Source organism: Mixophyes fleayi, chromosome 3 (genome assembly GCF_038048845.1).
Source record: "Mixophyes fleayi isolate aMixFle1 chromosome 3, aMixFle1.hap1, whole genome shotgun sequence".
Taxonomy (NCBI): Eukaryota; Metazoa; Chordata; class Amphibia; order Anura; family Limnodynastidae; genus Mixophyes; species Mixophyes fleayi.
Window position 1 is genome coordinate 91370971 of NC_134404.1, and position 24130 is coordinate 91395100.

A 24130-nucleotide genomic window follows, 5' to 3' on the forward strand; every position below is an offset into this window, starting at 1 on the left:
ATAAATGGATGACCATGGTCAGCAGCAATACTCTGGTAAGCTGTGGCATTTAAACAATGCTCAATTGGTATTACTGTGTGCCAAGAAAACATTCCCCACACCATAACACCACCACAATCCACCACCACAATGGATTCATGCTGTTTACGTTCATTTCTAAACCTACTATCTGCATGTTGCAGCAGAAATCAAGATTCATCAGACCAGGTAAGTTTTTCTAATCTTCAGCTGTCCAGTTTAGGTGAGCCCGTGCCCACTGTAGTCTCAGTTTCCTGTTCTCATCTGACAGGAGTGGAACCCAGTGTGGTCTTCTGCTGCTGTAGTCCATCCACTTCAAAGTTTGACATGCAGACGCTCTTCAACATGCCACGATTGTAACACATGGTTATTTGAGTCACTGTCACTTTCCTGCCTTCCTGAAACAGTCTCGACATTCTCTTCTGACCTCACTCATCAACAAGACGTTTTCATCCACAAAACTGCCGCTCAGTGGATTTAGTTTGTTTTGCACCATTTCCTGTAAATTCTAGAGACTGTTGAGTGTGAAAATCCCAGGATATTTCTGAGATACTCAAACCACCCCGTCTGGCACCAACAATCATTCCACAGTCAAAGTGACTTAGATCACATTTATTCCTGCTTCTGGTGTTTGGTCTTTATAACAACTGAACCTCTTGACCATGTCTGCCTATTTTTATGCATTGAGTTGCTGCTGATTGGCTGAATAGTTATTTACATTAGCAAACAGGTTTGACCTAATAAAGGTGCCACTGAGTGTATATACCAAAACACCACTACTTAATAGTTAAAAAAAAAAGAAATATATTCGTCATACAATGGTCAAACTTATTTGACAATTTTAAGGAATAAATGTATTTTATTTTTGAGAGTATATGGCAATGCTGGTTATACCCCAAAGGCCACGCACATGCTTTGTACCAACAGGGATTGGGGACACCAGCTTCAAAACTGGGAAGATGTAGGATGACGATAGATAACAAAAGGTGTCCTGATACTTGACAGATGCCCATGTTTATAAGACACATTAAAGTGGGAAAGATTGCCTTTAAAATAAATTGTTGCAATAAATTTACCAAATTAAGATGAGTTGCCTTTCATTACATAGCATATGGGACAGAATTTTCATAAAATATATAAGAGTGATTAAAGTACAGTATCAAACTCTGCAGAACATAACCAGGGCCATACACAGGGCGTGGGGGTGGGGCAGCAATAGGTGATCAGTGAACTCAGGGGGCTGAGGCTATTATTGTAACACTTATGTTTATGTAGTCTGAGCTAAATATTGTCATGTGAGAGTGCATATCTTGGCGTCAAAGTGCAGACTTGTAGACTGGGTGAATTGGTCATTTGTGCGAAGGACCATGGAAAGTAACTCTGTACTAGGAAAACTGACATGCTTTGCGATTTTAGATTTTTGACCCAATTTGACAGTATTTTGGCCAGTGGCTAGGTAGTGATGTATTATTATGTTTCTGATTGTAATAGAGTCAGTGAAATGCTCCACTACACTTTACTCTATATATTTATTTATGAAAATTAGCTTTTTTAATTATTATTTTTTATCTATAAATCCTACATAACTATTTGAACATGCTGCAAATTGTATTGCTGATATCTGAGATTGGGAAAGGAGGTCTTTAGAAATCCGATGTTTTGCAAGAGCAGATTACATAATGAACATAACTCATGTCTTAATATGTGAAGTTTATTTTATCTAAAATGGTTGTGTTGCATTTTAATTAGCGAAACATGTGTTTGGTATGTGACTCTTTATCAGTTTAGCTTAATCAAATTAGGATGACTAGACCTCTTGAGGAAAACTAAACTGCTTCTGGATGGTTCACAAAGCCTGTTGTCACCTCCCCCATTTACATGGATCATTTATCAGTTGGAATGGCAGGTAATACACCCATTGTTGATAAAGATTTAAAGCTTTGCTCTGGAGTCTGGGTGACACATCCTTGTCTGACACTCTTGCACAAGTCCATTCATCTTACTACGTGAGGAAGAGAAGGTTGGCAAGCATTGCATTGCATCTCTCTGGAGTTTTTTCTCATAAGAATTTAAAGTTCATTCAATGTGGAAGCAGAAATGGCATGTAGACGCTCTTATATGGGTTCTTCTTTTTCCTGTGCGAGAACAACATACTGGTGAGTTTTTTAAATCTTTTTTTTTTTTTGCTTCCTTTAAGTTTCATTTTCCACATTCAGTCTCTTTTACCACCAGACAGTTTTGAAAACTTGTGGAATAGATAATGTTTTGTTACAGCTGGAAATAAAGGCAGTGGAATATATTAATTGTATATGTTTCCCTCTCTGCATCTATATGTGTGTATGTTACCTGTGGGGAATTATTAATTAGTGAAAACAGTTATCAGTTTAGCAACTTAAATATTTGAAATCAACTAATTGATATTGACATAAATGATTGTGTGGCACCAATAATGTGTGTATGTGTGGCATGTATTTGTCTTAGGGGGAAATTCAATTACCTGCGAGGTGTCGCTGGACATGGTCTCCATGTCCGGCTGCGCACCTTGGAGGCTAATACGGTACAGAAATCTGAACTCACTTTCCCTCTCATCTCTACGGGACACAAGGGAAAATGAGCAGAGATTTCTGTATAAACTCTGCAGACTTTTCCGGAGACACGTCACATCTCCTACTGCCGAATTGAATTTGCCCCTTACTGTTGAATTACATTGAGATTTAAGCACTTTAGAGATCATTTCTGAAGTTATAGACTATGGAAATGATGCCTGAAAGTATAGACTTAGCTAGTGATAGGGTTATACTAAATGTATCCACATGGCGTATTACAGAGACATCAGTATATTCTTTTAGAACCAAATATTCAATTTGATTTGCTGACTAATAAACATTTGCTGATCCTCACAGTCCTACAAAAAGCAGATGCATGAATATAAGTAGTAGTTATGAAACTGCTTTATCGACATGTTTGAAAAAAAATATTATTATTACAAACCACTATATTGTTCAACTTGAGCATTAATTTAGCAGGTCATACACACAAATGTGAACAGGATAGCTGTGTGTTTCTATATGTGTCATTGAGGATATTGTTAATTTGACACTCATGCGGTTACATGAACATAAACCTCATACTGCAATACTCCAATAAATTATAATTACCAGTATACATAGTAAAGCACAATGTACATAATGTGATGCCTTTCTCACTGCTCAGTAAGTTTCTTACTGACCACCAAATACAGCTCACAATCTTTTTATAACATGTACTGTGCTGCAAGTTGTGTTTACGGGGATTCCTTGTATATCATTTACCATTGTGGTTAAATACAGTCCCAGCCTTTCCAACATGTTGAGCTAAGACCAAAGGCTGGCAATCCCATGTGGTGGTGCCTTTTATAAGAACTGTTTTACTCTGGATAGCACATACTTACCAACTTTCTGTTGGTGAAATCCGGGAGCCTGCAGAGGAGGTGGGCGTAACGGGGGGGCGGGGCTCCAAGTGGCGTCATTTTGGACCTGCCCCCATGACGTGATGACGCAAAATGCGTCATTTGACAGCGGGGGGCGGGGCCAAACGCCGCGATTCACCGGGAATCGCGGCGTTTGGGACTTAATTCTGCCCACTTCACTAGGAAGTGGGCAGAATTATCCAGATGCGGGGGATTGCCACACTCGCCCGGGAGCCCGGGAGACTCTCGCAAAATGCGGGAGTCTCCCGGATATTTCGGGAGAGTTGGCAAGTCTGGGATAGCATTATCATACCCCATTCGTACTGCACCAAAAAACACAGGTTTTTGCCGGGCCAAGCCCAGACGACCCAGGTCGAGGTGCTTTATGAATGGTCCCAGATCTAATTCCCGAGTCATCAAACCTGGGAATTAGACCCGGGTCTTTTGGTGGGGTAATTTCTGGGTCTGCCCCAGGAAGCCTGCACTATGAATGGTGTGACCCGGGTTTCACCAGTCACAATGTTAAACTGAAAAAACAAAAAAAAATAAAACATCACAAGAGGAGCCAATCAGACCTCCTCTTGTGATGTTGCCATGGAGACGCTGGGCAGACCCGTGGTTAGTATGAACAGGGTCTACCCCCCCCCACCCCCCCCGGCAATATCCCGAATGCATATACCCGGGATATTGCCTGGGCGGTAGTATGAAAGCAATATTAATAAGTAACCAGGCTGTATAAACATTTCACATGATGTTTCCTGTTACATTTCAACACACTAAGTGACACCGTCCTAGTGATGTACATTGCAGTGTCATGCACACAGTGGAAATCCTGTCAATTCTTTCTTTGCTACAAACCTTATCTATAAGAAAGTCAACTTTAAAAAGTACAAAGTGTCTTGAAAAATGTCTGCTTATCTTAATTATGCTGTGCCTGAATGCCTGATATATATATATATATATATATATATATATATATATATATATATATATACACACACACACATACACACACTATTTTCAGTATTTGATCTCGTCTTGTAAACGATCCATGTGGTTTTTGCTAAGGGCTAGTTCAGTGCAGCATGCTAAGCCCCTACATACATCCTGCAGTCATTGGGTTTCTTGCTGAACCCTGTGATGAACATCATTATGTATTAGCAGCAATGACAGCCATAGGAATTATGGGCCCGGACTATTTTTGATCCTGGACCCACCTAAAGCTGGGTACACACTACACGGTTTTCGTCCAATAATTGGCTCAATCAGCCGACATACGACCGCTCGTTCAAAGGTCGGGTCAGTGTGTGTAGTGACACGACAGTCGAAAGTCTGCCCAAATGGACTATTGTCGCCTCATTTGCTGGATCGTACCGTTTAATATTTTCGTTCCAATCTCGTTTCCGTTGTGTAGTGTGTATAAACTTCCGACCGATCCACAACAGTGAGTACGAAATTACAGTCATTGCTCACGACAACATGGCTGTAAAAAAGTCGCTAAAGGGACGTTCGCTCTTCCCCTTATCATCCTAAACAAGGCTAGTGTGTATGCAGTCCATGGACCGAGCGATCGGTACACTGATTGCATGTAAAATCGCTCGGCATAAAAAGTTGGTGGAAAATTCTGTAGTGTGTACCTAGCTTAAGAAACCACAGCTGACAATGAGTGTTGTTTGATGGGTATCTTTGATGTAACAGCCAATGTTAAGGCTACATTATTTTAAGAAAGAAAAATATTTTAAAGTGATGGTTCTGGCTTTACCTGGCCTGAGAATAAATATATATTTAGTGCTCTAGTGTAAACACTAATTATTCTCCCTTCTGTTTTGCACATAAGTTAAATACTGACTGTTTTTCATGTAGCACACAAATATCAACTTTAAATTTCAGTGTACAAATAAGCTATCAAGTATTTATGTGCTACATGAAAAAACAGCCAGTATTTACCTTATGTGCAAAACAGAATACTAGTTTGCACCCCTTGCATTGTAACATGGTTTTGTCCAGGAGACTGAAATAGGAAGTTTCTGAAGTTAAGATCCTCAATGAATCAGGCCCCAAATCCTTATATTACAGCTTCTTTGCTATATCAGTAAGAACTATTGGTTGGTTTTACAACTGCTGTGCAAATTGTATTGATCTTTTTTCCCTTCCGCAGTTCATCGGGTGCAAAGGTCGTAGCCATCGACAACAAAATAGAGCAGGCAATGGTGAGTAGAGATATGAAATAGGTTTCTAAAATTAGTTTATCTTGTTTTTCTGGAACAATTTGTCTTTCATGTGAATATGATCTCACTGAATATGAATTTGTAGCTCAAACTGCTGCACAACGCAAGCTGTATAGCTGTATGGAGAACACAGCCACTGGGAGTGACTTGTGTCATGTGCATGAGGCAGACAGGATGCACTGTGTAACACCATTAGGCGGAGAACACTTTTAGTGGACTACTATGCTCAACGTGCAAGTGTGTTGTTCTCTCCTCAATGATTATTATGAGTCTATTGAAGAACATAGTAATGAATCACAGGGCTGGTTATGAATAACAGTAGTTTACCTTCAGGTAAATTGAGGTTGTGTATAGTGTCAGAAATACTACTGTATTCCTCATCTACACACTGTGGACACATCCATATTGCAGACTAGGAACAACTATTAATTGTCCCTCAGTGATATTCCTGGCATGTAGTTAATCGGGACAGAATAAGCCCTGCACCCGTTGTGCTGAAACTCTACCCACAAATATGCATTTTAAAATACATACATAAATAAATTCACCCACTTTTGGTTAAAACACACCCCTTTTACAGCCTGCAAATTGGAATGCCTCTAGGTTACACCGTGTATTTGTAGGAGGATCCTTCAAACCTGAATATTTACTCAATAATTGTTATATTAACAAACCTTTTTCTAAATTAGTACTTCAGATTTAGATTTACTATTTAGGTTTGACACATTTCTTTAATAGCTTTTATTACCAATCAGTGATTTCTGCCTTCCAACTGTTACAGCTTCAAGTAGTAACATATATCAAATAAATGTCTTTGTTGGCTATGTCTTCCTTATTAAACATGATTCATACTACCACAACTAACGTAAATTGTCACTCCGTCTACTCAACCTGTAATCACTTTATCAAGTCTAATCTGGTACTGATTCTATCAGTAGATAATTCTGTTCATACTAGTATATTATCATCAAGTAAAGTGCTAAACACATATATAGGAGAAGTAGAATTATCTGTTTTGTTGAAAGTATATACATAATCAGCAGGCTAAATATATAACAAATAGTTTGGTATATTAACCATAAAAATGTCACAAAGATTTATGGGAGTCAGGACCCAACCTAGTTTTAAATTCACTACTTCATCATCATCAACATTTATTTATAGAGCGCCAGCAAATTATGTAGCGCTTTACGATTGGGGACAAACACAGTAATAAACAAACTGGGTAAAACAGACAAAGAGGTGAGAAGGCCATGTTCACAAGCTTACAATCTGTGGGGCAATGGGAGTTTCATACATGAGGTTAAGTCTACATATTGCACTTCGGTCCAGCCAGATTGCAAAGGTAAAAAAACAAAAAAGAATAAAGAAACAAAAGGGATTAGTATGCTATATAATCCAGTCACACAGCAATGTTTGTCAGAGGGTTGTTGTCTTGTGTAACGGGTGGTAACAGATTAATCTAGTGAGATTACGAAGATGGTGAGGAATATTATAAGCTTGCCTGAAGAGGTGAGTTTTCAGAGAACGCTTGAAGGTTTGTAAACCAGAAGACAGTATTATTGTGCAAGGGAGGGAATTCCATAGAGTGCGTGCAGCTCGAAAGAAGTCCTGTAAAGGGGAATGGGAGGATGGAATAAGAGTGGATGAGAGACGCAGATCTTGTGCAGAACGGAGCTGTCAAGTTGGGATATATTTTGAGACAAGAGAGGAGATGTATGTTGGTGCAGCTTTGTTGATGGCCTTGTAGGTTAGTAAAAGTATTTTATATTGGATTCGGTAAAAAACAAGCAACCAGTGTAGAGACTGACAGAGTGATTCAGCAGAGGAATAAGGATTTGCAAGGAAAATCAATCTGACTGCCGCTCGCAAAATAGATCGTAGGGGTTTGAGTCTGTTTAGGGGAAGACCAGTAAGGAGGAAATTGCAATAGTCAATGAGGAAGAAGATGAGTGCATGAATTAAGGTTATGCAGTGTTTTATGTACGATATGTGCGTATTCTGGAAATGTTTTTTAGATGTACGTAACACGATTTAGAGTCGATGTGGGGAACAAAGGATAGTTCTGAGTCAAGAATCGCACCTGGGCAGCGAGCTTGAGAGGTGGGGTTTAAGGTCAAGTTGTCAACAAAAATAGAAATGTCAGACAGGAAGCGTCTGTTATTGGGTGGGAATATTATTAACACTGAAAGAGCGATTAGATAGGTAGGATGAGAACCAGGATAGGACAGTGTCTTGAAGATCTAGGGATTGTAGCGTTTCAAAAGAGAGAGGTCAACCGTGTAGAATACAGCAGAGAGAACCAGGAGAATTAGAAGAGAGTAATGGCCTTTAGTTTTAGCAGGTTAGAAGTCTGAGCATACTTCTTTGTCTACATATAATTTTTCTATATTAAAATATTTTCGTTGTTTATAACACTCATTGTTGACCAACAGAAAGCTCATTTTAATATGGATAATAAAATGTATGTTTTAACAATACATTTTCTAGAGGGCCCAGGTAAGGAATAACCCCTCTACTTTCTTATTTCCACAACCGTGCAAGCTACAGGCACTTCATTGAACATGTGAGAAGAAAAAACTAGACAAGTTATGTTCTTCTCCAGCTGACAAGATAAATTATAATAAGCACATTGTTGGTAATTTAGAAGCAATTGGACAGCCATTATTTTTATGCCAGCAATTCTGCAATTGGTGGGAAAGCAGTATATTCAGTCATAGATCCTCTTTACAAGTTGTGTCTGTCAATGAGCTTCTGCTTTTTTATGTTCTCAGATTAAGTTTTATTTTAAGCTCATTATTCATATCATGGCAGTCCCATCATACTTATCTGTAGTCTGACAGAATTGCTCTTTTGCCAATATAACAATTACATCATGTCCTATTTAGCAAAGGAGAGGCATGAAAAAGGAAAGTGAAATACAAGCTATATAGAGCAGTTATCGGCCCCGGAACATTGCAAATCATACTGGATAACGATTGGACAAGAAGAATATAATTATTGCTTCAGTCATTATCATCATCCTTGTTTATTTGTATGGCACCACATATGCCGTGGCGGCTGACGTTTAGGGCATACATGAATCACAACAGGATATGGCTATAATTGAGCAGAATAGAAAATGTATGGATGCAATTAACAGAACAAATTGCATGTCATACATTTAAAAAAAAATCAGCATTATACACGTCCAGAGACCTACGGGGTAGATGTATAGTGGACAGACACGAAACATTAGGTAGAGGATCCTGCACATGAGAGCTTACATTCTAGAGTGGTAGTGGAGAGAGAGTATGATGAAGTGGGAAAGTACAATTTGCAGTATGGCCCAGGTAATGGGGCAGTAGAGAGAGACAAGGAACTCAGCGAAGCAGAAGTATATAGTGGTGCAGCAGTGTATAAAGGCATTAAACGTAAGGTCCATGATGGTGTGGGAGTACATAGCAGCAGAGCATAAGATGGCCATGAATTTTACATGGATTTGATGAATAAAGATATGTAGACCTGCAGCTCCTTCAGAGGTCATTTTGGAGGTGAGGCATATAGGTAGGTCAGGGCCTCTCCCTAAATTTTGGGATTATGGTCAAGAGTTACGAATTGCATCTAGTCTCAAACACTAGCAGGTTCTTTTAGAAGTGTATCCAGCTTGGGGTACATGAGCTGGGCCTAGCATCAAACAAGTAGATGTGCAGAGCCTTTATCATTGGTGCTATGCTGGCAGGCAGACCAGAATGCAGGCAGAGGTACTTGGGTGGCCTAGTGGAGGGGGATGTGGACCAGTGAGGCAATCGCTGACCTGTCCCCAAATATGGTAGGTTGAAGCAAGACTCTAACTAGGCAGGCACAGTGAGTGACAGGTGTTGCCAGGTGCTATGGTAGGGTAGGCATCAAGTCAAGGGTGCATTCCTGCTTTCCTGGGGCAGGAACCACCAGCCAGGCTTCACAGAGGGTCACATGGGCAGGATACTCCTATGAAGCAGCAGCTATGAAGGAGCTACAAAATGTCTGTATCGATGTAGACCTGTATTTTGGTTTGCCAAGGGAGTGTTGGGTCAGTATTATGCCCAGAGGGAGGCTTCACTGGCTTTATTGTGCGAGAAGGCTGCAGGCCCCGATACAAGCCCAGGGAGAGAGCAGCAGCCAATAGTCAGTTCTTGATAATTAGGAACTTGTCCAGGGCAACGACAGAATGGGATCAGGTGTTTATGGGGAGTCCATGGCAGACACAGCAATTGCTCTCTGGGTAAGAGGGAGGACACAAGAGACTGGGGAGAGGCAGCAGGTGAGGCAGGTACTCATCGGCAAGTCCAGGCTCAGCTGTAATTGTGAGGGACCCGACACAGGCGATGTCAGCTCCCCAGTGCTGTACAAATTGGTTCAAGTGTTTCATCAGGGGGAAAAATGTGAACTGTCAGCTTAAATGAGGGAGAAGGCCGCAAGTCTCAACTCTAACAAACATGCTGACTAGATGTCATTGGGCTGGGATCTCACAAACTGTAAATAGTAGGCTAGATAGTATTGCTGGGTCAAAACTGCCCCCAGACCATAACTGTCAACTATGGCCTAAATATACATATATACTGACAGGCCACTCACTTGGAAACTTGATAATCTGTTAACACATGAAACCGAATTGATTAAAGAAAAGAAAATTCTAATAATAGAAATAAGATCACATGCAGGAATTGAAATACTGGTAAAATGGTAATATATTAATTATAATGTGTCCATAATTCATACCTCCCAACTGTCCCAATTTAGGTGGGACAGCCCCAATTTGAAGGAACCATCCCACTGTCCTGCCAGTCAGCACCCTTGTCCAAACTGCCAGGGAGTTGGGAGTTATATCAAAGCTCAACTTGGCACACTTACGTGCCACTAATATACACGGCTATTCAAAAGTCTTTTTAGGGGAGGGGAGGGGAGGGGAGGAAGTATGGGAGTGGCTTAGTGTTTCAGAACGTCTAGAAACTCCTCCAGTGGATGTGACATGCTCCCTCATAGTGTGCCCATGCCCCAATCATGGCATTACTCTTTCTGTATGTAGGCCCTGAATTAGAATGGGAACAATGTTGGGAGGTATAATTTTACTCTTATATTCCTATTTTAAGTGTAAAATAGTCTGCAATTTTACATCCTTTTCATGTCCAGTAGAACATTTGCACAATTAACTGTGCACAGAGGTCATTAAGTCTCTGTATCTACATTTATGTATTTATTATGGTGTAAAGCTGAATACTTGCTGGACCAGAAATCAAATACCGGCCACAGAACACAAGGCCTAGCACCACAAGTGCTGAAGTTATTATGCAAAGTAATACTTGTTTGTCGCTGCCATACAAAACATTCTTTGGGCATTATAAATGACTATTGTACCATATTATTTTCAACACAGATTTAATAAAGTAAAGAGCCATTAGATTTTGATTGCCCATTGTGAGACTGATAATATATCTCCTTTCTGCTAGGACCTGGTGAAGAGCCATCTGATGTACGCAGTACAAGAAGAGGTGAAAGTCCTTAAGGAACAAATAAAGCAATTAATAAAGAAAAACTCTACACTTGAACGTGAGAATGCACTGTTAAAATCCCTTTCCAACAGCGATCAGTTGTCCCAGCTCTCAGTACAGGGGGCTCCTGGCGCCTGTGAACAGCAGCCTCCAGTGACTACAGCTCCTCTCACCGCTACGCAGACTGCACACCCCCCACAGCAACCGACTAGATCTGGCGCAAAGTGTACTGCTTTCTCGCCTCGTTCTGCAACCTGAAAGCAATCTGTCCTTGTGTGAAACAAAGGAAAAATAGACAGCATGTAGCCATGGATTATTTGTGTGTTTGGCCTTTTCAGTATTAGACAATTTACTCCCTGATCACTCACAGAGAGAGGTGATACTTATTGCATTGTGTATCAGATTTTAACAGAACTGGATTGTGAATCTGTATGTGTATGTACACTATATATAATAGTATTTACACACACATGCTCCTTAAATACTGGTAATTAATGTGTGCAGGTCACTAGACCTTCTTAGACTGGAATAAATAAAAAGCAGCAGTTTATGTTCTAGAAAACTTTAAAGATGTATGTCTAAATGACAAATTTGTTTCCCAGTATTGTTACAAGAGCAATTTAATGATAAATATAAATAGTACTGTGTCCAACAAAGCTGCAAGTTCATAAGATAAGGTCATTGGATCAAGTCCATTTGTTCCCATAATATGTTTTTAAGACACATTTGTGTATACTCTATGCACATGTCCACAGTGTCTATGTGCCACAACACAATGTTCGCTACCCTATTTACATATTGAATACATTATACCTGATAAAATTAGGTCTATGGGTGAAACTATAGCATATTTGTTTCAACTGAGTTTTCTGTAACGTAAAATGCTGCCTCCATAAATAGTTAATCTCTAATATTTAGGAATGGGTCTTATGGAACTTTGGTGGCTCCCGGGGGTGGCCCCTTTAGAATATACTCTCAGCAATGTCCTGTCAGTTTTTTGCAACCAAAATAAATCACCATATTCAGGGGCAGAACACTGCTACTATGGTGTCCAGCGATCCAGTGTTCCACTAAACCCTCCTGCTCCCACTCTGCACTTTGACAGACCGTGTAGACCTGGCATCCTCCGCCACAACGGTAGTTCTGCCACTTATTGTATTCATAGTGAGAGCAACCATAATTTAAATAGAAGTAACATTTTGCCTCTTATTAGTTTTATTTAATTTTTGTGTTTTATTTATTACATGGCTGCTATTTTCTTAATATATATGAATATAATCACAGATACTCTTTATTTAATTTTCCTTATATAGAAAATATATCATAATTAGTAGAGAGGCAGGATGCCATTCAGTAGATAAAATGTTTCTGCAATAACTGAGCATTTGTTTGTAACACTAACAACAATTTTACTTTGGTTATTTATTTTAAATCGATTAAGTTTGAATGTAACTTTGGTAAAGAGTGTAAGTATGGGAACATAATGCACCTGTACACAGGGCCGGTGCTAGGGTCCATGGCGCCCTAGGCAAAATCGGCGCCCTCTCCCCCCCCGCAAAAATCGGTGCCCTCTCCCCCCTCCCCCGCAAAAATCGGCGCCCTCCTCACCCCGTCTTTTCTTACCTTGTCTCACCACCGCCGCCTCTCTGCTCCGTCTCCTCCCCTCCACTCACTGACCCTAGTGAGTGGAGGGGAGGAGACGGAGCAGAGAGGCGGCGGTGGTGAGCAGTAGCCTCTCCCCCCTCCCCCGTGCATCTGCATGCTGTGTGGCGGCCGTGACAGGTATGGTCAGCGGTCGCCGCACAGTTTTAAAATTAATTTCCAGTTCTGTGCCCTCCAGGCGCCCTCCAGAGCCCGGCGCCCTAGGCAAGTGCCTAACCTTGCCTAATGGGAGCGCCGGGCCTGACTGTACAGGCAAGGGCAAAGACATGATCTCTTGAGCAGGCTTTCTGCACTACGCCATCAGATTGGAAGGGGCGTGGATATCATTTTAGACAGTGCTAGGCTGCTCTCCATCACGTTCCTTTCACCTTCAAATACACAGACAGTAATGCATGCACTACTGTTCGGTGCAAGCAGCTTACCCTTTCCAGAGCTGAGCAGTATGAAGAGGGATATAGCTCCTGTGTGTCCCTGTGTCATGCTTCAAAGTAAATCACAACAATGGAGCATGGGATGTGAAAAAGCATAAAGGTGTTTATTGCTCAGAAAATACAGACAAATGGTACGAACCCAATATAACTGAAACTGCACAGGAAATACTGCAGACGTAGGTAGAATGGAAGGTAGAGAGATATCCGGAGCAGTTGTGTAGCAGCAGGATGTGGAGTCCGAGAGCACAGAAGCAGCAGGGAAAACAACCCATAAGGAAGGTAAAGAAACAACAATGACCAGCACAAGAAAGAGAGAGGCCAACAATGGCCAGCACAGGAAAGAGAGAGGCAGGTATAAGCAGGGAACACCCAGGTGCAAGAAATAATTGGTGCAACAGGTTAACCCCTAGTGATGAAAGGAAAGGCACAATAGCAGCACCTCTGGTAAATAGAGGTACTGCAGATAATACATAATGTAATAAGTCCAAGGTCCAGAAGGCAGGAGCTGCCAATGCAATGCAGAAGGCTGCAGGCAGATCCGGACACCCTGCAGTTGGGGCAAAGTCCCGACTGAGCAGGACAGTCAACCAAAATTGGGACTGCCCCACAAGAATCGAGACAGTTGGCAGGCTGACCTGCTATCTCCTACCTGTTCTTGTTGCTTTCCCTACTTGTTGCTACTACTTGTGTCTTAAGCTCAGTTGCTGCTTGTCTGGATCCTGGAATTTTTGGGCCCTGTTTGGAAAAAAAAAGATAGGTGGCATGATATATGGAAAGCCGAGCGTGAGTGAAAACTCTAGACCTCCATTTCCCAAACCAGCCCTGATAGTAAATTTATAGCTACCATTGGTAAGTAATTCTACCTCACTACCGGCAACATTTATATCATACAAATTTAATAAATAGACCTAATTCCGCCCATCCCTCCATTAAATTAGTAGCCTATAGTCACACCCACATTACATTAAGACTTACCTTTTTCCATATGTTGCAGAGGCAGATTGTTCTGTCTTCCACTATGCACGTCAGGTAATACGCCAATTGCTGTGGACAAATGTGCATGAGCTTGAAGTTTTCCAATCCCATACCATCCCATCAGCAGCGGTATTCACATTCAATTAAAATATTTGAAACTATTAAAAGACAAATAAGAGGCCAGCCCATTTTCAAATGCATCCTCCTCAGTGGGCAATATTAACCAAAATGGGTTTATGTTCAATCGAAGACTGGGCAGGATCAGAATTAGATTGTGCTATGTATTCCACAGAGAGATATAGCAATTGATTTCCATTAACTAGTGCATATCACAGATAAAGACCCATTGGTGGCAGGAGTATGAGGCAGACAAGTGGTCAGTGTAGGGGAGAAGGGGATGGTGGCACACAACAGGAGGAGGAGGAGTGTACGGTGCTTAGTCCCAGCCACCAGATAGATTAGCTATTTTAGTGAAGAAAACATTTCTTTATGACTGACAAATACTATGATTTCTATGCTTTTTAGACAATTTATGTGAATTATAATTTTTTAGGGTGGGATTAAAAAAACTGAAATTGTTCAACCTACTTTGTAAAGAATAAAAGTTGTATTTTATTATTATTATTTTGTTATGCACATTTTCTGTATTTTTATTCAGTGTTCTCTCATTCACAATATTTTCCATTTTTGCTGTTTTTAGCACGATCTGCATGACCTACAATCTCTGAACCACTTTCGTACCTCATGTTTGTTTCCAGAACTCTTATTGTAATCTGTAAACTGTGTCCAGTAGAGATGGAGATGAAGTGAGCCATAGTTTTTTTCATTTTAAAATTCATAAATTCCAAAAATAAAAAAACAGACATTAGTTACATTGCATGCTGCCTCTGCTCCCTCTTCACTCTCTGCCATGCTGCCTCTGCTCCCTCTTCACTCTCTGCCATGCTGCCTCTGCTCCCCCTTCACTCTCTGCCATGCTGCCTCTGCTCCCTCTTCACTCTCTGCCATGCTGCCTCTGCTCCCCCTTCACTCTCTGCCATGCTGCCTCTGCTCCCTCTTCACTCTCTGCCATGCTGCCTCTGCTCCCTCTTCACTCTCTGCCATGCTGCCTCTGCTCCCCCTTCACTCTCTGCCATGCTGCCTTTGCTCCCCCTTCACTCTCTGCCATGCTGCCTTTGCTCCCCCTTCACTCTCTGCCATGTTGTCTTTGCGCCCCCCTTCACACTCTGCTATGCTGCCATGCTGTCTTTGCTCCCCCCTTGATTCCTTCACTTACCTTTTCTATCTTCTTTCTTCACTTTTCTTCTCCTCTTCCCTTTTTGCGACTTCTCTCTGTGCCGCTCTTCACTGAACATCGGGTGTGATGACGTCATGCCCGTCATTCAGTGCGGACAGAGTAGAGAGGAGGGAGGAGGGGCACCGGCGCCGCGTTCACGTGAGGTTTTTTTTTTCAAAGTGTCCGCTCCCCCCCACCAACGAAGAGGGGAGCGATCAGGGCCTACCGGGGGATGGCCCGGCTCCCCGGCAGGTCAGTCCGACCCTGCAAGGCTCTATTGAGCAACACTCAGGTTTAGCAGCATAGAGGCAGTGTTTGTGAACAGTTTAATCTATTTAACAAAGTCCTCGAGTTTGGGGTCCCCCCCTTAATTTTGCACAATATCCCTCCCACTAAAGAAAAACTGATCCATACTTCACCCAAAGTAATTCAGTTGATGTGTGGAAAATTTATAGCCACATGCAGAATGTGACTAGGTTATTAGTCATACACATGGTTTCAGGGGACCCTTATGTAGAGGTATTTTCATGCCTTCAATAACTGGTATCCTTTTTGTTAAATAACTCAGGGGGGAAAGTGGAGTAGATCTCAAAGACAAATGACTCACACTAGCACAAAAAGTGCTTCATGCTTCTGGCAAAACACCTAAAAATGGGATGCTTGTTCAATGGTGCTGGAAAGTGGAGGGAGAGAACTGTCCACAATTCAGCAGAGAAGCCTATTGTTTAGCTGAAGGTGCTTCAGACAAACTCAGTAGTATTATTATTATTATTGTTTATTTGTTAGGCGCCACAAGGTTTCCGCAGCGCCGTACACGGCACAAACAGTACACTATACAGAATAAAACAATACAGAACAATAAACACAAAGTACCAGAACTTCAGAAACTCCAGGCAAGTATAAAGCCTGACGTGATTCTAAGTTAAAGAGAATGAGCTCAAAAAAGGAGACAATGTGCTTGTTTGAGGTGTCCCAGTAAAGTATACACCAGTATATACCAGTGGGGCAAAGACTAAATCATCAATAAATTGTCTTTAGTTCCAGCTCACCAAGTAAGAACTGAATCCAAGACAGGCCCTATTATAGACAATACGTCATTTCCAGAGAAAACCACTCACTTAGAGACTTATGATTCAAAGGAATCTGAGAGACAAATAGAACATCCAAAATCCCATATGTCAAAGTCTCTCAGATAAGTAATTCTAAGTGAGTCTAATAGATAAGAACAACTTATCTGAAGGATACTTTTATCCTGAAAGAGACGAGGAGTGGAGTTATGATGACACAAACCCTTGACCACCCTTTCAGTAGATCAACATGACAAAGAGGAAAAAGAAGAGGAAGAGGAAGCTCCAACATTGCTTACAGAAAGTGAAAAAATAACACCAGGCACTATGTAATGCCAAATTGTGCAACATAGATAATTATATCCACCATTAACAATCAGTTAATATTATATATTCACATTTCCCCCTATAATGCTATAATAGTGTCTCCTTAAAAAAAAATTATATAAAAAAATGTCCCCAATATGAAATTCATTTTGCCCCTTAATCAATAATGATTGTCCAAATAATTTAAATGTCAATGGTCCTCTCTCTTATGTTCTGAAGGGCAAAATAGTTCAAGCAGCATGCAGTTTGAGCAATCTTGCCACTCACAACCACCTCTTCATTTTGGGCATTTGAATGGCTGTATAAACGGTGGTTTGGGTTTCAAAACCGCCGGAAAAATAGTAAAAAAACGGCGGTTTGACCAAACAGCCCTTTAGTAAATCTAGCCCTTTGTGTCTAGATAGAACACTTCCAGTTTACCAGGGAAAGACTTTAACCCCTGGACCAGAGGGGGAGGGGCTGGTCAAACTGATTTGATTAACATAGTGCGCAGAGTTCCATGCAGTCGGGGGCACTGTAAGCGAGCCCTGGATGCTGAAGCCACTGGACAAGACAGAATGCACAGACCGAGTACTGTGAATGTGAGAGTCTTACCAACAATAAGTATTTTTACCACTCTTAGGGGAATATTTACTAAACTGCGGGATTGAGAAAGTAGAGATGTTGCCTATAGCAACCAATCAGATTCTCGTTATCAATTATTTAGTACATGCTACAAAATGACAGATAGAATCTAATTGGTTGCTATAGGCAACATCTCCACTTTTCCAAACCTGCAGTTTAGTAAATACACCCCCTAGAGACAGTGAGATATGGAAATGGGCATCCCACACTGCAGACAGAGTCACCAGTCTCAAAGAGCAAGCTGCCATAGTAGCAGATAGAGCTTTCACACTAATAAATAAGGCTACAAGACTAATGAAGTAGACTGTCAGTCTGTCTGACAAGGCAGCAAGACCATTAGAGCTATCTGCAAAACAACAAGACAGGAGTGCCAACCCCATAGAGGAAGCTGCTACAGCGAGAAATTAGCCTACCATAAGCCTGTAGAAGTTGCATGAGAGGTAGAGGGAGTCCATGTCCTGCACATGGGAAAAGAGAAAGCTAGATAAATGCACAGAGGCAAAAGAAAGCAACATGCCAGCACAGAAGGAAGAAGAGGTCTGACACACCTGGGGCTAGATTTACTAACAGGCGTGTTTGTAAACCCGCCGACTTTCGGCGGGTTTGGCGGCGGTTTAGCCATCGCCGGATTTACTAAGGCTAAACCCGCCGTCCAAACGGCCAGAAATGATGTTTTCAAACCCGCCTCTGTATAAAGCGCCATGACGGTTTCAACAATGTTCAACATACAAACAGCCGGATTTACTATTAGGGGGTTTATAAAGCCGCCGGAAAACCGCCATTCAATAGACCAAAATGAAAGCGCTGCTTGTGAGCAGCGAGATTGTTCAAACAGTGTGCTGTTTCAGGTATTTAGTCAATCAGAACATAAGAGAAAGCACCTTTTGATATTTTAATCATTTGGAAAATCATTATTTATTGCTAAAGGGACAAAATAAATGTAATAATAATTTATAAAATAATTTTTTTTTATATTTTTTTTTTAAAGGGACACTGTTATAGCATTATATTTTGTAGAAAATGTGAATATATAATATTAATAACTGATTGTTAATGGTGGATATAATTATTTATGTTGCACAATTTGTCATGACATATTGTCCAAATAATGTAATAATTAAATAATTTTATCCCCTTTATATAATGAAAATTTTTTATTCCCTCATAAGATAATATTTTATTCATTTTGCCCCTTAATCAATAAATAATGATTGCCAACATAATTTAAATGTCAATGGTACTTTCTCTAATGTTCTGAATGGCAAAATAGTTCAAACAGCATATTTAAGCTATCAAGCCATTCTGAAGCAGGTATTAAAACTGTCCTGTCCTGTCTTTTGGCTGGCGGTTTTGTGGCGGATTCATCCAAACCGCCGGCGGTTTGAACAAAACCGCCGGCGGTTTAGCTTTTTCAATCCGCCACACATCGCCAGTCATTTTAAATTGAAGCCTCAATTCGCCCTATAGTAAATCCGGCTGTTTGCAATGCAAACACGCCGGAAAACCGCCGCGATGCATGGCGGTTTGAAGCCGCCATGCATCACGCCTGATAGTAAATCTAGCCCCTGGTGTAATCCACTTGTTTGCTGCCTGTCCTGTTTCTTTGCTGTTATTCCAGGTTGCTGCTGCTTAAATTGCTGTTGCTCCCTAAGTGGTCTATAGTGAGGAGAGACATTCCAGATCTTTGATTGTTGATCTTGAAGTGAGCACTCCACCCCTATTTCACTACATCTACCTCTATCTATCTCCGTAGAGGAACAGTGTATCCTTACAGTGCATTGAATCTTCAGATAGCCCCACACTTTGGCCACAGAGAGCGTTTACAGGAATGGAAAGGAGCTACATTCAGTCTTCCAAAGACGGTTAGAAAAACCAAGAATGCATTCCCTTTCAGAAGGCAAGAGGATCCTGAGAAGCCACAGCACACATTTATGTGAGAAGCTTTTTAGACCCCCTGACACACACTAAATTCTGCATGTATATTTTCTTGGAGGTTCCTGGGAAAGATATCACCCTGCTCCACGTTCAGGGTGTTGCCCAGAGGCTGAGGGGCTAAATGTACATATGCAAAAACCATAGAGGAGGATTTAGAGGAGTTAACCCCATATCTCGGCTGTGTTTCAAAAGAGAGTTATATTTATAGAAACCAGTCGATCTCTACAACAAACAGACCAGCGTAACAGCACATCTCTTGCTGTGATGTCACAGAGGAGGGGGCTATGGGCAAGAGAGAGCAAGGATTAAACAGTGATGAAATAAGTGTAGAATTGGTCAGTTTTCGGGGGTCAGTCTGCTACTGAAGAACATTTCACTGTGCAGCCTTCCCACAGGCGGCAGATTCATTGAAAAGCACATGAGTGTAGTTTATCTGTTTCTGTGTTTTATGTTAAATAAAAAGTTTTGCATTTATATTTATGTATGTAGACTTATTCTCAATATTTTTATTCAATAAGCATTGTGACTTTTTGGCATATTAAACCACAGTTAATACAATTCTGTCTTTGTGTTCTTTAAGAATTCACCTGTCAGATAGGCTTCATTTTTGTAATACTATATTTATGCAGGGATTTTTTTTGGCTTACAGTAACGCAGTTTAAATTAGGTTGTGGTTGCATTTTGGGATGGGTCAGGGAATAACGGGCAGTGTCGGACTGGGGCATGAAGGGCCCACCGGGGGACTGCAATGCTAGGGGCCCACCAGAGGGGGTGTGGCCAGCCATCATAGAGGCGAGACCAGACACTAAAGGGAGAGTGGTCAGTCCACGAAGGACAGCTAGCACCATAGTGTAGTATATAAATAATGTAGTGTGCTCATCCTTCTCTTTTAAAATGACAGGCTGACTGCGCACTTAGTTACTAACCTGCTCATGCTCCTCTGGGCGGTTGGATATCCGGAACTCCTACTCTCATCTGCCCTGCTCAAAGTGAGAAACACACTACCGCGCAGGTTCAGAGAGCCCAGACGCGACTTTCTGCACCTGTGTGGTAGTGTGTTTAGCGTGAGTGTTTGGCAAAAACAGGGGGGGGGGGGGGGGAGTTGCGCTCTACCCCTACTGTTGCAAGAGCAGCATTAACACAGGTTATCCCTCTCTACGAACTAATAATATACTTAAAGTTAAGCGCTCATTGACTTATATATTATTCCAAGTGTAATGCTAATAATAAAATTTGTATTCTTTTATCTTGAATACAATTCGTATTTTTCTATATCTTGTATTAGGCTGTGAGCAAGAGGCTCGGTTCAATTAGTGGGATAACATTTAATGTTAGTTTTATCGCAATTTATTGAATCCTGGTTAAAATATCTAAAAATACATTAATATAGACAAATAAAATACTCCAATTGAACCACAGTATTTATATTATGAGGCATTGATTTCTATATACATACATATGGTATGGCATCAATTGAACAAACATAAAAAATCAGACAAACCTAGGTATATAAACCTGGACTAGTCTAGCTACTGGGAGGCAAATGGCAAATATTCAGATCACTGTCCACATATATCACATGGTTATTGCTGCGATGCTTTCAAATTTAACTTTGTTTACTTGCAGTTTCGATGTATATAGAGATGGTGGCCTGGTACCCAGTGTGCTGAAATCAGAGGATGTTTCTCGTGGTCCGTGCTTGTTACTGTTGGAGAGGAAGGTGCCTGCGTTCCACTGTGGAACGCATCTGTCCCTTCCTGTTCTCGCGTATGTCCAAAAGATGAATTGTATGCAAGTCGGGAGTCAGCTGTTTTCTTAGCTCCTCCCTAACAATGGAGGGGGCGTAGCTATAATGTGGCGTGGCCTACCGGTGGATAGTCCTGCTGCCCTGCAGGCCAGTCCAAGCCTGATAACGGGAGACTTCCTAAGAGCGTCAGCTCTTGAACTAAATCCTAGTGGTGGCAGGACTGTATGTTTACTAGTGAATGTGAGACTTAATTTAAAAGGATTTTAATCATTTTTAGAAAAATCAGGTGGCTTTGTTTTGCACCCACAAACTGCGCATTCCCAGGGATTTGTTGTGACACCTACCAAGGCAGTGATTTGCTGAGATGTATCATGAGGGTGTATAGCCAATGACATCATTATGCAGACTAGCCTCCACAGAACAGTTACCGCCTGAACCAACATGGCCGTTCGGCATCCAAATTTTCCCTCCAAAAAAACTGATTTTTTTTTTTACCTTCACTGTGTTCAAATGTCGGGAGCACTTAATATGTTGCTGTCTATTAGTATTTTAAACTATGTGTAATATGTCAATGTTTTTTTTAATTGTTCAAAAATGACCAACCAAGTAGTCCAAATTTAGAATTAAAAAGTCATTAGTTTGATGGCACAAATGATTTTATAACTAAATTTCCTGGACCAAGATGACCCGTACCAGCTTCATTCAATGGAATGCAAGGGCAACAGTTTAATTTTGAAGGTCTAAATAGATCTTCACAAATTTAACTTAACATTATTAAAGGCTCTCCACAACACACTGTTAACTGGGCATATAAAAGCTAACTTTCTGATCTTCAAATTCCAAAACGTAATGAAAAAGCTACAACATGACCTATAGGTGCTAGAGGTAATAGGAGTAGTTTAAAATTATTAGCAGCAATCATTTTAACATGCTTCCATTCTCTGTTATAGAAGATATTATGTATTTGTGATATTTAGTAAGATTAACAGAATATTGTGTATAAACTGGCATAGAAAACAATTTTGATAAAATAGATAAAATTTAACCGGAGAAGTGTATTCTAAAATACTTTAGAGCTTATCCATTTAACCGTCAGCTAAACAGATAGATTCTTCAAAATAATACATAGTTCACCAATTATATTTTCTACACAGACATGAGGACACAATAATCATGTGGGTTATAGAGTTGAATTATTATATTTTATCCACTATCCAGCAGATGTTATTTGTTCTGAAAAAAGACTGGCTAGTATGCATGTAATTAAAAAAATGAATATTAATACAGTGAGATGATATCGAGTTATTCTAATAAAGGTATTATAATGGTAATAGATGTTTTGGAGGGAGGACAATGCGCCTCACTGGAGACACTACAACAAAAGTTTGAGTACCAGATAAGCGAGACCATTTAAATAGACTACTTATAAATTAGACACTACGGGCCTGATTCATTAAGAAAATGAACATAAATTACGTTATTTGTTAAAACAAACATAAATTGGGTACACATATGTGTGTATTCAACTACAAGCGGATCTGAAGAACTGTCTCTTGTGGCAGGGGCGGATCTAGAATTTTTTTCTACCCCGGGCGATATAGGGGGGGGGGCGATTTAGGCCCCGCCCCCTTTCTAACTTCTAAGGCTGCCGGCGGCTCAGGTCCATTTGGCAGTGACAGTGTGCTGCCCCGCTGCTCTGATTGTGTTTAAAACACAATCAGAGCAGCCAGGCAGCACATTATCACTGCCGAACGGACCTGCACAGTGTGCAGCCGCCGGCAGCAAGCCCCTGCAAGTCTTCTGTAGCTTGTCGTCGTCCCCGCTGTACTTCGGGAGCCATGGGGCCCCAAAATAGTATGGTAGGGTTATGGGCCCTGCCGGTTGCTGATCCATTTTTCACTGAGGGTATTACTCTCCTGATGCACTCGGATCCTGTTCGGTTTGACGCCAAAGTTATGTGGTGATCGAGTACTGATGGGATTTCCTTCCCTTACCTTGTCCTCCAGACATGAGTCAGGTTCTTTTTTTTTTTGTTCGGATATCCGGTGGTCAGGAGATAATTACTTAAATGAAAGGGACAAGAATTAGTCAAATAACTTGGGTTTATTAATAATGCGGTATAGATAGTTTTGGTAAACCACCGCGCCACTGACCCCTTCAACTCAATAGTAATGACAAAATATTCATTTGATCAACATAGAGCACAATAGCATCTAACATATAATATACAACTGGTGAGTATAAGGCACAATTGCGATAACATCTTCAATAACAATAAATCAATTTTTAGGTAAATCACTTAACATTAACATTCAACTAAAACATTTGGTACCAATATTATCCCTGGTAACGTTACCATATTTTACACTGAGTCCTGGGCTGACCTGTGCACAGGAATTTTGTAGTACATTAAATCTGTCAGCATGGAGGAAAGCAAGTGGAGGAATCTGTGACAAAGGTGATTTGCAGACCTACTGTACTTTCAACTAGAGTTCCTTCATATGATCGACTTCCAGCAGTAATACCTCTTATCTCTCTCAGCCTGTTCCTGAGGTAGTGAGCAGCTACATGGAAAGATTCAACTCAGATTTCTTATCTCTCGGTCTGTCTTCTTGTCACTCATAAACCTCATCTCTCTCCCTCAGAAGTCTAGAACTTTCCTCTCCCCACTGCCTTCTGGGAGTTCACAGTTATTACCAAACTTAGTGGACTTGTTGCTATGACACAAACTCCTCCTTCCTGCACATCATCCTGGGCATGTCTCTTCAGTTCAACTGTCAACTGTCATTCCCACTGTGTCTTTCTCAGCCTCTATTAACCCCTTGTAGCTCTGCATTTAAAAGCGTTTATGTACTTCCTCTGTGCTGTTTAACAGGGTTTTG

At 40.9% G+C, this 24130-nt stretch overlaps 1 protein-coding gene across 1 annotated transcript; it reads left to right on the forward strand.

The window, feature by feature from the left end:
- The first annotated feature begins 1995 nt into the window (after window positions 1-1995).
- LOC142142709 (TSC22 domain family protein 1-like) lies at window positions 1996-12694 on the forward strand. Its single transcript, XM_075200552.1, has 3 exons — window positions 1996-2174; window positions 5625-5676; window positions 11163-12694. The coding sequence occupies exons 1-3, from the start codon at window positions 2116-2118 to the stop codon at window positions 11460-11462; spliced, it is 411 nt and encodes a 136-aa protein (XP_075056653.1). The 5' UTR covers window positions 1996-2115; the 3' UTR covers window positions 11463-12694.
- The last annotated feature ends 11436 nt before the right edge of the window (window positions 12695-24130 follow it).

What these genes read in the sequence shown, in the direction of transcription:
- LOC142142709 (XM_075200552.1), top strand. Translation starts at nt 2,116, where the DNA reads ATGGCATGTAGACGCTCTTATATGGGTTCTTCTTTTTCCTGTGCGAGA. An exon ending in TGTGCGAGAACAACATACTG is followed by an intron (nt 2,175 to 5,624) that starts GTGAGTTTTTTA and finishes TCCCTTCCGCAG; the next exon opens with TTCATCGGGTGCAAAGGTCG. An exon ending in ACAAAATAGAGCAGGCAATG is followed by an intron (nt 5,677 to 11,162) that starts GTGAGTAGAGAT and finishes CCTTTCTGCTAG; the next exon opens with GACCTGGTGAAGAGCCATCT.